The sequence below is a fragment of the Lynx rufus genome, unplaced genomic scaffold (genome assembly GCF_022079265.1).
Source record: "Lynx rufus isolate CCGP_SWC_20201006 ecotype Redwood Valley unplaced genomic scaffold, mLynRuf1.p SCAF_4, whole genome shotgun sequence".
NCBI lineage: Eukaryota > Metazoa > Chordata > Mammalia > Carnivora > Felidae > Lynx > Lynx rufus.
In genome coordinates, this window is record NW_025814856.1 from 133,682,464 (window position 1) to 133,696,795 (window position 14,332).

A 14,332-nucleotide genomic window follows, 5' to 3' on the forward strand; every position below is an offset into this window, starting at 1 on the left:
AATAAATAAAATAGAAATCTGAATAACAGGCTACTTAGTATCATTTACTGTAGCCTCTGGAATGCCAGCTCTAAGGAAGAGAACCTGTTCATCCCATTGAACTGAGTATATGATGCTAGGCCTGAAAAAACAGCAACAACAACAAAAGCCTGTCTTAGCCATAACTTGCCATGAATTCACAGGCTTATTTTGTGGAAAGGTTTCTGAGCTTATCTGGGATTTGGAGCCATATTGGAAGATACTGAATATTGGGTTTGGATCTGAACCTTGAGGACTTCCTTAGAAGTCATGTGAGGGTGACTTGAGAATCTAGGCCATCACACATCCCGTGCCTCAATTTTCTTTCCTTTGGATCTACATCATGAATACCGAGCCCAGACAGCCTGACATTAGATTAGTAAACAGGATGCTTTATTATTAATAATTCACTCTTATTATACTACCATGAAATAAATGATCTTAGCTTCTCACTTTAACTTCCATAGTAGTCCACACTATGAACACCATATACCTACACATTTATTTTTTAACTTTATGTGAAGTATACTGTAAAATAAAAATAACAATTATTTTTAAAATATTTTTTGGTAATTAGCTCTTTTTTTCCCAACAAACTTAGTCTAATTATGTATCATCCATGATAAAATGAGAGGTCAATAGCTACAGATGCATAATTTCACTCTGATAGATTGCTGTTTGAAAATAGGATATGACAATTAGATGATTAATTTTCTTCTATTAAATAGCATTACAAGACTTCAGATTACATTTATCAGTATATTCCCTTTAGTGAGAACATAATGCGAGGAAAGGCCAAACAGAATAGGAATTCACATCCTTTGTGGAAGCTCCGAATATGCTTTTTATCAACCACATTTGTGAAAATAATTAGACAATGAAATTCTGTTTGAAAACTTATTTCACGTTCAGTTTTCAAAGTAACATGTTAAAGACGTCATATGTTAAAGGTTAAAGCATGTGAGTATGAGGAGCAAAATTTTGAATGTCCTGCTGGCATTTTTTTTTTTTTTTTTTTTTGGTTCTGGTTATCTGCAAAGTATACACCCCTTGTCAGTATAACTAGGGAGTGCCTGTGTAAACATTCTTGTTTTGCCTGTTCCACATAATCGTTTCTTGTATCATATTTCTTCTGACCTCGCTATCTGAAACCAATTACAGGAGATCCATTTGGGCTGCATCTATTTTCATAAGAAGCCTAGGCAGCAGTGTTTTTCTCAGAGATGAATATCAACATCAAATATGCTTCTGAGTGCTTTGTTATTTATGTTTCAGAGAGATTTTGTAGCCTTCAGCTCTCAAGAATGTGTCATGCTGTGCTGTTTATACATTGAAGATATTAATGGGTGTAGATGCCATTTTTCATTTTAATGTCTCAAATGCAACAGGCTGATAGGTTAAGCATTCCTATTTTTATAGGGAGAGATATGAGTGATGTCTGTTTTCTCCCAAAATATACATATATTTACTTTGAAAAAAAGAAGTTATTTATTAACCTTAGAATGCTCAACATTTTTGGTTTCACTGGGTGTTTCTGAGCTATTCTCAAACAATTTTACTCCTCGTGAACGTTTTCAGGGTTTTTCAAGATATTGATCTGACAGGTTATAAAGCTTTTTTACTCTTAATTCTCATAACGACCTACTCATTAAAGTCACTGTCCATATATGAGATTCATAGGTAGCATAAAATTACTACTGTTGTGGAGGGGTGATAACTTGAACTTCTGTTTTTCTTACAGAATTTTAGTTTATTTCAAATTAAACAGTAACTATTAGGAATGCTGTTTTCAGTAAGTATTTTTTAAAGTTTTTATTTAAATTCAATTTAGTTAACATACAACGTAATACGTGTTGTGGAGTCAGATGCACTGAATTCTGAAAAACTTGTGCATTCCCACACCTCTGCAGCCTAACAAAAATACATCTTTAATCTGTTGTAAAGATTTTTATTCATTTTTCAAAATATTTTAATTTAATCCGATTCCAATTTTTAAAATGTCCTATCTTAATTTTCTTTGACTTTACTAAAATTAGATAACTTCATTAAGTAAAGTGCACTATTAATTCAAAACAAATGTGTTTTTGGAAACTAGATATGGTTTGGCTGTCTTAGAAACCTCTTTCTTATTGTTCACTAGAATCACACTCAGTCATTATTAAAGGAGATTCTGTAAACATCTCTTGTCTTTGCTCTATTTTTTTTTTTTTTTTTTTTTTTTTTTTTTTTTGCAGAGCAGAGGGTGATCATATAAATCCTAAATAGCTCATAGAACTTAATGCATGGCCCTGGAATTTATCTTTTCTATTTACCAATTGAAGTGGACAAGTGATTTTCAAATTAATATTTTATGTAATTTGACACCTAACACCTTATATTGATGAAAGTATTTTATCTCATAATCTTTCATCTTTTGGGTAGCTACAAAATAAATTACTAAGATGAACTAAATATCTGTGAGCAATTGTTTATTAAAATGCAGTCCTAAAATGATATCCAGAATGCTGGGAATAAAAATGTCATGTGATGCCTGCAGTTAGAATGCACACTGCCAGAGATGCCTGCTTAGGATAAGTTTTAAATCATTCCTGATATCTTAGAGTTATTTTTTGTTCTCCTGACTTTTATGTTTGCTACGGCAGTCTCTACTGCTACTAAAAGAATGTTGGAATAGGCAAATGTTTTTTTTTAATTAATTAATTTTTTTTATTTTAGAGAGGAGGGGAGAGGGGCTCTTTTTCATAAGAATTTGTACTGTAAGATGATCCTGGACTATTAAAAAGAAAACTTTTTTTAACGTTTATTTTTGAGAGAGAGAGAGAGAGAGACAGAGCACAAGTAGGGGAGGGGCAGAGAGAGAGGGAGACACAGAATCGGAAGCAGACTCCAGGCAGGCTCTGTCAGCGCAGAGCTGATGCGGGGCTTGAACCCATGAGCCATGAGATCATGACCTAGGGCAGAGTCAGACGCTTAACCAACTCAGCCACCCAGGCACCCCCGATCCTGGACTATTTTAAAGATAACTCTCAATGTGCATGGAAACCAAGGTACTTTAAAAGTTTAGCCAGCTGTCTGTGGTATTCTACTATTACTATTACTCCTGTAAAAACATGCACATGTACACGTATGCTTTTGTCCAGGGAATTTTCATGTGCTGCAATTTCAATAAATCTAATTTTCTAGTGTCTTTCTATAGCCACTGGGTGTTGCCTATTCCACTGGGTTTCTTGTGTGGGTTGAGCTGAATGAGTATCATGCAGGATGGTGACATTAATAGGGCCCTAAGCTTGGAAGACAGCTTAGAAGTTCAAGCCTGAACTTTTGACCAAACGATGCTACTGCTTTGTGACTTTAATCAAGTTATTGTCATGTTGGTGCTTCAGTCACTTGTCTGGAAATTGTGAAAGCTAAGCTAAACAATGTGTAAGACTTATGTCCAGCTCTATAATTGTTCAGTTTATTTGTAATAACTGGTCAAATGATCAGAGGGTTCCAAGAGTTTAGAGTTCCATCAGGTATTGGTCGAGGATATCCAAGTCAAGGATGGCAGGAACACTCAGCGATAAAAACAATCTGTGTTCCATGGTAGTTTTTCCATTCAAACATTTACAAATCCAAATGTAAAAAGATTATATTTTAGTTTTTCTTTTAGGTTTGGATAAATGAATATGCTCTCTTTATAGGTAAAAATCACTCATTATGGCGCCATATGTGCTCCTTTACTCCAGCTTTACCCATTGCCATCTAATTGTTTCTTTGATGGAACAGAGAGAGACAACACACTAGAATGCACTCTGGCCTGGAAGCGGGAGACCTTGAACAAAACACTTGATTACTCTAGGCCTCATTTTCTCATTTGTTAAACTGAGGGCATCAGCATACATGATTTCTATGATTGCTTTTAGTCCCAGCCGTCCATGATTCCAAGATTCACAACTATGTTCAGCAGAATCCTTTAAGAATAATAAATGGCTACAGAATTAAATATAAACTCAATAAGTCTGTGTGTACACAAAAGGGGAAAAAACAGTTATATGAAAAAGATGAGGCAAAATTTGTGTGGACTGTGGCAACAAAGGCAAAAATAGTTGATGGATTTTTTTTTTTTCTTTTCTTGAGAGTTTCACATAGACACAGCCTAAGTCACACTATGGTAATTTCCACTTGCACAATATCATTTGGAGTTATTTTATAAATTGTGATTTAAAAAGTGAAGCTGTATCATTTAGAATGTTAAATGAAATCTTTTAAACTAAGTTTTGTGATAAAGTATTTGGGGACTTTTTTTACTTGGTCTTTTATTTGTCAAACTGCACTTCACATGAAATTGCCTGAGTTCACTGGAATGTGCCATCCTTAGAAACATCGAGGTAGTAATTACTTGAAAAATTGAAAAAACAAAAGATTGCTGCTCTGAGTGAGTGTGTCTCCAAATGTAAAAAGTGTGCTTTACAAACTGTGCCAGATCCTGCTCCGGGAAGACAAATCAGCGTTGTTAGGGGAGGGTGCTATAGTGCCTTCAGTTTGTTTACTTTGGTTTCTATGTCTGCCTGCCTTCTCAGAAAACTTGCTTGGAGCCAGACTGTAGCAGCCCTCTCTCTGTCTTTTCATAATTGATCAGGGGATGACTGCCTTCCCCGAGGGTTAAGACGTGGCAACTTTTTCTGTTTGCTCAGCATCTCAATGCAGTAGTTCAAACATTGTTCACACCAGCTGGCAGTGTAATGCCATATGCACATCTTGTCAAAGCAACTGTTGTCATGGATACTAGAAACTCTCTTAAAAACCAGATCATTGATTCCAATCAAAATTGTACTTTTTATCAGCTTAGAATCTCAATTATGATAGTAGAATATTGATCTAAGATATTCTCCCATCATGAAAAATTTACCTTGTATTCTAAAACAATGAAGAACAGAGTAGGGCAATGATTTATTTTAGTTTTATGTGTTGAGAAATTTCATCATTAGTGTTCATTAAACTCAGTTGTTGAGAGAAAAAATGAGTTTGCAAAGTAGAGGCTCTTAAAAAGTTTTTTTTTCCCTTAATTTATACTGCTACCCTAAAAGCATCTCAATATGTATTTTTTCATGACATTCGTTTTTATATAAGTTTATATAGTGTACTCACCAAACTGCCCCTCCTCCTGTAAATGAAATGCTTAATTTCTTATGTTAAGTTTTGTTTTCCTGAATGGGAAAAAAAAACATAAAAATAAATGAAAACATCTTCTATTTTGATTGGTATTCTGTCACACATAGAAACAAACCTGATTGGTTGAGTGGTAATTTCTTTGTTCTCTGATTTTGCTAAGAATGCAAATGAAAACCACTCAATTTTATTTGGCATTAAAACTGCACTTTATTTTGTCAAAGGAGAGGTTTCCCCTTGAATTGTAAGTACAAAAAAAGTGTTTTTAATCTTTGGTGAAAATCCTTATTAATTCACTTTCAAGATAATCTGATGTTGATTTGTCAAATTTAATTACAGCTTCCGGTAACACTTGAAGTCTACTGCTTTTGCTTCAAAATTGTAATATGAAAATGCAAATTGAATGATAATTTAAAAGGGAGTGGGCATTTTAGTTGAACACTCAAAGACAAGTTCCTTGTGGAAATGAGGTTATTGATGCAGTTTATGATTTTTTCCTCTTTAAGCACTTTAAACAAATTAACTTTATTTCCTGCAGGATTCCATGTATCTCCATGACTTTAAGTAAAGTTGTATATGTGTTATATGTGGAATTTTTGTTTCACATTAGAAGATATTTAATAATTCTCTCTAGAAGGGAGGATGGGAAAGGAGCTGTCATACATTGAAGCCTTTTACTATTAACCAAGGAATAGCCAATTATTGATAATCAATTTACCATTCAACAAAGTATTTAGATATTGCTCCCTTTTTTACTTTTAGGCTCTCCAAGCAGCTAGACAACTTCTCTTACAGCAGCAAACAAGTGGATTGAAATCTCCTAAGAGCAGTGATAAACAGAGACCACTGCAGGTTAGTAAAGCATTCTTGTCCTTGAGATCTTATTTTAAAAGATGTTCATAATGATAACAAATGTGCAGACCCAGTTGTATACATTCAGAAAATTATTACATTTGCATGTGTTGATAATTTTAATTCAAAAAGAGAGCCCATTTTACTTTTTGGAAAGAGAAAAATATTTTCTATTTCCATAGATTTCAAAAGTGTACAAGGCCACTTATTGCAAAAATTGTGTAGAAACCACATTTGGTATACGTAGGCATAAGAAGTTTTGTATAAAACTCCCTTGTGGGATTTTAACAGAATTTTATTCACAAGTTAAAATAAAATGTGAAATTTCTTCTCCAAAGGCAAAGCCATAGTAAGATGGTGTGGAAAGAGACAAAGCAGTCTTAGACAACCTCCGCAGTTGTATCCAAGTGACAAATGCAGAAAACCTCCAAGGTTGCCAGAAAAACTGTTTGAGTTTGCCAAGGAGTTATTGCTGTTGCTACAGTTATAAAAACACATTCTGGAGTTTGTTGTCCTTATTCACTATGTTTGTCCTGTGCAACTGATAGTATATGTATGTCCTTTCAAGTAACTTTTTCTTATGTAATTTAACCACCGTTTCATATAGTCTTACCCAGGGTATATAGGCCATTGTTTGGGGAGAAGAAGAATTTTTAGGGTGTTTTTTTTTAATGTTTGGAAGGTAGAATCTGGAGTTACATAAAACATCTTTCAAAATGTTTATCAGCTCTGTTGAAAGATAAGCAATGGTTTTTCCTGAATCCTGTGTTATATGTAAGCCTAATAAGGTAAGCTTAGTTTAAAAAAAAAAAAAAAAGTAAGCATCCTTCTTGTTCCTTTATTTTAACAAAACAAGCTTGTTTTTTTTTTTTCTGTTTTTTTTTTTTTTTTTTTAATGGCCTAGCTGTCTATTTTCATTTTCAGGTGTATTCCCAGATGCTAGTAATTAAATCTTACATGATGGCCTTCTGAATGACAGAGAATTACAGGCTACTTATCTACACAATCCAGAAACTACTTATTCCCTAAAAACTGGATTAAATTTTTGGTCCCTAAAGAAATTTGAGATCAGAATATATGTTGTTGGGAACCAGCCCTTTCGTGGGAGGTGGGTGGGAAGAAGGAGGACTTGTGGAGAGGGGTTGTGTTCCAACCGTGTAAAGTTCAAATGTCTGCCATGATTGCAAAAGTTGTAGTGAATCAGCCTGAGTTTAAGATTCATTTTAACTTTTTTAAAAAAAATAAATGTCACATTCTTTTGTTTAAACTAATCAGTAATTTTAGGGTGACACACTTTCCTCACCATCATCTCTCCCCAAGTAAATGACAGTGATTGGAGTATTTCCATCAAATTCTCTTAGTCAAAGGGAGCCTCTCCATACATTTACATGACAGAGAAAAATCTGCATAGAAGTCACATAAGATAGCAAATGAAATATTTTCCTCACTGTAGCTTCAGAATGGGAGTTTTGCACTGTTGTTGGCATAGCAAGGGAGGTTTAGTTGCTGGCAGCATAAGCCAAAGGTAGGAGTTTATTGTTTCGACTTTGGGAAAAGCACTACATATTGTCCTAATTCTATTTTAACATGCCCCTTGATAAAAAAGACAAAGTAGTTGTTCCTTCCTCCCCAAAGCTAAGTCCAGTAGAAGCTTCTTTATTGCTGGTTACCAGGGTATCTTTGGAAAGAATAGTTGGGCTTTAGTTTGTCTTTCTTTTTTTGTTGTATTGGAAGGCAAGATTTGATACTTTGTTTAACTAAAATATACATAATTTTTCTTGGAAAGCACACACATATAATGTAGGAATATTAATGACTCTAAAATAAGAAATTGTTGCTCATGTACCAAATGTTGTATAAATAAAATTTCGGGCGGAAGTCCTCAATTTTGTTATTTTATTGCGAAAGGATGATTGAAAGTAATTTAAATATCTTTTAACAATTTCAAGTGCTAACCATTACCACAGACTTTTCTTGTGTCACTTATATTTAGTGTTTTATGATGCATATTAATATATCTCCTTTGTATAAATTATAAAACTATAGCATTTTATTATTATTTTGTATTTTAATCAGGTCTAATGCCAAAATGTCATAGGAATGAAAAGTTGGTTTTTATGAATGAGAATTTAGAAGTAATGAATGGAGACTTACCTGTTCACCAAATTATACACTGCGATTAATATAATGTGAGCCTAAAGTTTTAGTATCTCACAGAATTTGATAAGTTTAGCAACTGTAAACATACTAGGATTGTGTTACAAACCTAGCAGCATCTTCCTAGTTTGCATATGTTGTCAAATGAGGATATTAGGTGATGCTTATCCTTGCATCTGCAAATGCTTTTTAATGTGAGTTGCACTATTAGCCACTTATGTGAAGGGGTTGCATATTTTTGTTAAAAATTTTAACCATAAAATATGAAATTAACACTTTAAAACTTTGACGATTTTTTTTCAGTCTAGTTCTTTTTCTACTTAACAAAGAGTTTAACCAATCTTTCAGAATAGAGTTGGTGTAGATTATCTCTTAAAATGAATAAAGATAATTGAACATGTTTCAAAACCTGCACTTATAAAGGCTAGGTATTTGGTGCTGATAATAGATCATGGTGGTTTGTGCTTTATCATACATAACACATTTTTAGAGGACCAAAAGAAAGGACGTGTTTTTCATTTTCAAATATAGTTTTGATGGAGAACTATTTTATAAGGTTTGAAAAAAAATAGAGATAAAAAAATCTGTTTTGATGGCTCAAGTCACAAGAACAATATTAGGTCTTGTTATACTCAACTGATTTCTTTGAAATGTTGAAAAGTAGTAGCCAGATTTGAAGTGTGACATGGTAGAGAGTCTATTTCCAACAGACTAGTATTTATCTGCTATTACTTTTTCATTTACATTTTTTCAGGGTTTTGTGCTACAGATGACTTAGATATTAGCCTATCTAATACAAAATGGAAAGAAAAAAATCACATCTGACAAGCTCGAGTACCGATTGTAGTAATAATTTCACTCTTCATGTATAGATATCTGAATATATGTATTTGAAACATATTTACATTTTCTATTCATTCCATAAAACACCAATTGAATAGGTCCAGTCAGTAGGTACATTGATTAATGACATATTGATGAATAATATATAAAGATTGTGATGCAAATGGGAGCTGATATTAACCTAGGCATTACCAGATGTTTCTTCTTTACATGCTTACTGTATACCCCAGAAAACACATTATAATGGCTAAAGACAGCCTCTTGTCTTGATTTCTGATATTTATTTATATCTACTCCTAGAACTTCCTAGGCTTGGTTTACCCATAGTGGATCATAAAAAGAAAAGTTAGCCAAAGAGAATAAGTAATGCTTTCAATCTCATAAAACTAATTTCCAGATTAAAAAGAGTAAATTTCTTTTACTGTTTTTAAACACACGCACACACACACACATACATTTGCATATGCACACATGCACACTTCCATAATCTGTAAATTTTAAATTTTTTGTAAAATACATTATCAGTTTTCTAGCCTATGACAAATCTACTTAATTTAGTTTAGGTATGAAAATTGGTCGCATTATTGTTCTTGTTACATTTACAGCCATGAGACAGACTTGTGGTTCTTCAACAGCTGTGCAGAGCAGAGACGTAAATTTAAGGTAAATGACATTGCTTTGCTATCTTAGATGAATATTAGTATATAGTATTGTAATCACTTCCTTCATTGTAGGTTAATATCTAATATAAGGTTCTCTTTTCCAATAGGTAATTAAAATATATATTTTTTAAATAATTGTATTAAATAGTTCAAGAACAGAAGAATAAAAAGCAAAAGTGAATTACACTTAAGGGTCTTATTCTGACTCTGCCACAAACCAGTTAAATAAGTTAAGGAAGCCACTCATCTTTTTAAAATAGAGACATTGGGCTTAACTGCTGGACAAAATATTACAATATGTGCTTTAAGATTTATTTTTTTAATCAAGTTATAGGCATCTTAATTTTTCAGGAATAGCTGTATCTTGTTGGGTATTAGTTTATGAGTTAAGATTTTATTTGTTTGTTTGTTTTCAGTTACAAAGCACTTGTTTACTAACATGCCATAGCCAAAAATAATGTTTTGGAATCAACGTACTAAATCCTGTATGCGTGGAAACCATTGTGCAAGTATCATTTTGTGCAATATCTGAAGAAACTTTGTTCTTTTTAATGCCTTGAAGTAGTTTTATAAATTGATTTTAGAAGAAACAAAAGCTACACAAAGAATGATTTTACCTATGTATTTTATTTAATAATCTACAGTAAAATATGTTGTGATATAATACAATTTAGCAAATTTCTACCTTTTTTACTTCTTCAACTTGAAATGTTAAAATTAACATCAGCAGACAAAACAAGAAATTCTGCAGTAAACTACTCAGCATTTGTAAAATTTCATATTCTCGGAATAAACCAAGAATAAAGTATGAAATATAAATAATGAAATACATATTCTAGAAGAAAATAATAACTGTAGGATATGGAATTAGACACTGATAAATAATTTAGGTTTTAGGAAATTATAAATGTTCGTGCATGCAGTGGTAAAGAATAATGTTGAATATTTCCTTTTCAACCTAATTTCTGATTTCTAGTATGGAAGAATTAGAAGGAAACTAAAACATCTTGTTTCAAATACTGAAAGTAACAAAATCAAAAAATTTGCAATATGGATTTGAGTAGAGCAATGCACTATGATGTAGAAAACAAGATATTTTTAAAGTTTTTTTGTTATTTTTTCTATGTATCAAAAAGATAGGCAGTAAGTCGAATACATTGTTTTTATTTCATAAATCATAAATTTTAAAAAGTTTAACTTAAAAACTATTCACAAGGACAGACTATGCCTGTGTGGTACTAATTTTCCCATTAAAGTACAGAGCATTTCTTAAAAGCCAGCATGAAATAAGCAGTTTTACAAGAATGTTATAGAATACAACCTTAAAATATGATGATGTTGCCACCCGTGGCCAGCTGCTCAAGGCTGACACCCTGTGGAGGAGGGTCTAGGATGTCCAGTCCATCATTGTTAAGTATGCTTCGATGGAAAACTTGTATCTCATCTAGTCATAGCATGTAGGAGAAATAACATACGTTTTGAGTATGAAGCCTACTTTGTCCTTAATCAGGAAGATTTTGGGTAGGTAGAGTCCTTGGAGTCCATGTCGTGGAGGCTGTTACCTCCTCTCTAAAAAAGGGACAAAGGACACCTATCTTGCAAGATTGTTGTGAAGACTAAAAAGAATACTGTGTGAAGTAACTAGCGTAAATTCTTGCACTTATAATGAGTTAATAAATAATTACTGTTATGATCAGCTCCAGAAATTTTATATTTAATCCAAGGTTATGATAAATATTCTATAATATGGTTTCAATTGTCCATAATTTTCACTATTCACTACATATGCCTTATTTATAAGAAAGCAGCACTGAGTGTTTTAGGTACTACTAAAGTATCTCCCCCTCCTACATGCCCCCACAACATACATATTTCACAGTTGCCACACACAAAATTACTTTTTATTAATTTTTTTAACATTTATTTATTTTTGAGAGACAAGAGAGAGAGACGGAGCATGAGTGGGGGAGGGGCAGAGAGAGAGGGAGACACAGAATCCAAGGCAGGCTCCAGGCTCTGAGCTGTCAGCACAGAGCCCAACACAGGGGCTCAAACTCACGGACCGAGATCATGACCTGAGCTGAAGTCAGAGGCTTAACCTACAGAGCCACCCAGGCGTCACCCAGCCACCCACGTGCCCCTCATAAAATTACTTTTTAACTTTTGCCTTTCCTACAAGGCTGTGAGCTCTATAACAGCAGGGACCATGAATTTCCTGCTCATCTCCAGTGCCTCACAATGCCTGGTGAATAATAAAGCTCAGTAAATACTTGTATAGATGGTATGGAGCCTATAAGGAGTCTGTACTGTATTGTTTAGGTAGGAGGGGCTTTAAAGGCTTTTGATAAGCAGGTGATATGATCAAAGCAGTGCTTTGTGAATATCATCAACAGTGGAGCATTTGGAGGATGTTTAGGGGGAGGGGAGTTGCGAGGGGTCTGGAATAAGGATAAACTTTAAAAAATTATTTAAATAGGCATATGATGAATTGATCCTTAGGCATGTGGAGTTTGAGCTGATGGCAAGAAAAGTAAGTTAAAGTAACAAACTTTTGGGGCGCCTGGGTGGCTCAGTCAGTTAAGCGTCTGACTTCGGCTCAGGTCATGATCTCACGGTTTGTGGGTTCGAGCCCCGCATCGGGCTCTGTGCTGACAGCTCAGAGCCTGGAGCCTGCTTTGGATTCTGTGTCTCTCTCTCTCTCTCTCTGCACCCCTCTCTCTCTCTCAAAAATAAATAAACATTAAAAAAAATTTAAAAAAAAAATAAAATAAAGTAACAAACTTTTAGAAAATTGGAACTTGACAGAGAGATTATAGCCAGAGACAACTATTTGTGAAATAATCCAGAAATGATAGATGAATCCATGAAAGTGGAGATTTCTGACAAAGATGATTTACCAAGAGGAGCTCAGTAACATCCACATTTTTTAGAGCAAGAAGAAAAAGAAGCAGAAGGATAAAAAGAGGGAGAGAGAGGAAAAGAAGAACCAAATTAGCATTTATCAACGAAGGTCAAGGAAAGGAAGAGCTTTTAAAAGGTGGCTCTTGTCAACCATATCAAGCAATGTCCATGAAGATGAGCATTTTCATACATAAAATTTTGAATTGCAACATTGGTGATTGTTGATCCCCTAGTTTCTTTGTCATTCACCAGTAACTCTTAGAATCTGGAGTACTAAAGTGATCAAATAATGAATCAGAAAAAAGAAAACTTACTTTTACAAGAATGTTAAATAGAAAATTGAGAGTTAGTAAATATACTTCTGTTTTCTCAAATTGCTCTGTCTCTGTTTGTATAAGTAAATGAAGTAAATATATACTTCATATCTAATACTGAGTTCCCATAAGTTAATCTGGAAGAAAACTGCTTTCTAGGAGGTTAAATTTTCTCTTTTCCTACCAACCAAAGCACATGTTCCATTGTGTAATCCATTAGGATTCAAAGAACATATTCCCTTGCCTTCTCTATCTTAACTAAAGTGAGGAAGAAAGAAATAGAACATTAATATTGTTAAGGGAGCTCTCCATAGGATTTAAGACTTAGGCTGTGAATTTTATCTTAAGATGTTTGGAGGTGTTATACAAGCCAAATTGAATGACAAAGTGAACAGTGTGAGTACATGATTAAAGACAAAAAGTGAAATTATTTTGAAATTCGCTTACATTTAAGATTCCTTGTGTTTCCTCAGTGGATTCTATTCATATATTTCGATCATCCTGCATTCTGTATTCCACTTGGTTTTCTTAAAATTTCCCCACTGTCTTCATCTTTTCTACTATATTGTTTCTTCCTTTATTGTCCTCTTCTTTTCTCTCATCATGTAGTCTTGTCCATTTCACTTAATCTCTGTCCCTTCAGTCCCATATTGAGAAAAGAGTAACTCTAAATGCCTGTAATTACTCAATTCTATCTTGAACCTAGAAGATATTGTAGCATATCATCTTACAAACAAAATAGAAAATCTGTGCTCCTTTTTACAGTCCAGTATCCACTATTTAGTTCTTATCTTGCCCCAAGAGAAGTTTCCATTATGCGATTTTAAGTTGTAGTTGTAGTAAGCAAGCAACTCAGTTCTTGATGATCTTTGACACTTGGATGGACCTGGAACCCTGGAGCCTTTCATTTACTGCTAGAAATCCCATTACTGATGACAGACATTTACAGGTGGCTCTTTAAAAGTCACCGTCAGAATGGTTACATCATTCCTTAAAGCCTTTTGTTAGATTTTCCAGAAAACTCATTGAGAGGTGAATATTCAAACTTGAATTGCTTGGGATAGTTATATTAAATGGCCAGTTTTTAAAGGAGATCTTAGGTTGTGCTGATTATAATTCATTAAATAATGCTGAGTTTGGAAGCACAGCATTTGAAATGATCAAACAGAGGTATAATGAATTGTTCTTTCAAAAATATTTAAGCCACCCTACCTTAATATGAAAATCATATAAGCTCATTATAAGAATCTAACACGATTTTAAGTTAAATTATGGTTGGGCACTAAGTTACTTTTCCCAAAGGCACTTAATAAATATTAATAAATTGCTATAGTGTAGTAGGTTTTTTAAGATGAAAATTATGTTCTCTGATTAGATGAGGAAGAAACCACTCATGAGAACTAATTATAGTAGACCCTTGACATTCACAAGGTA

General features: G+C 33.5%; 1 protein-coding gene across 7 annotated transcripts in view; it reads left to right on the top strand.

Moving 5' to 3' along the window:
- Nucleotides 1-14,332, top strand: part of FOXP2 (forkhead box P2) — a 260,784-nt gene that overhangs the window by 101,458 nt on the left and 144,994 nt on the right. For 4 of the 7 annotated variants that reach the window (XM_047095803.1, XM_047095804.1, XM_047095806.1 and 1 more), the window contains exon 2: nt 5,932-6,021. In XM_047095803.1, coding sequence (XP_046951759.1) covers nt 5,932-6,021 — 90 coding nt within the window. Of the gene's footprint in view, nt 1-2,254; nt 2,261-5,931; nt 6,022-14,332 lie in introns of all 7 variants that reach the window. The other 3 variants (XM_047095807.1, XM_047095808.1, XM_047095809.1) reach the window with 1 other exon arrangement.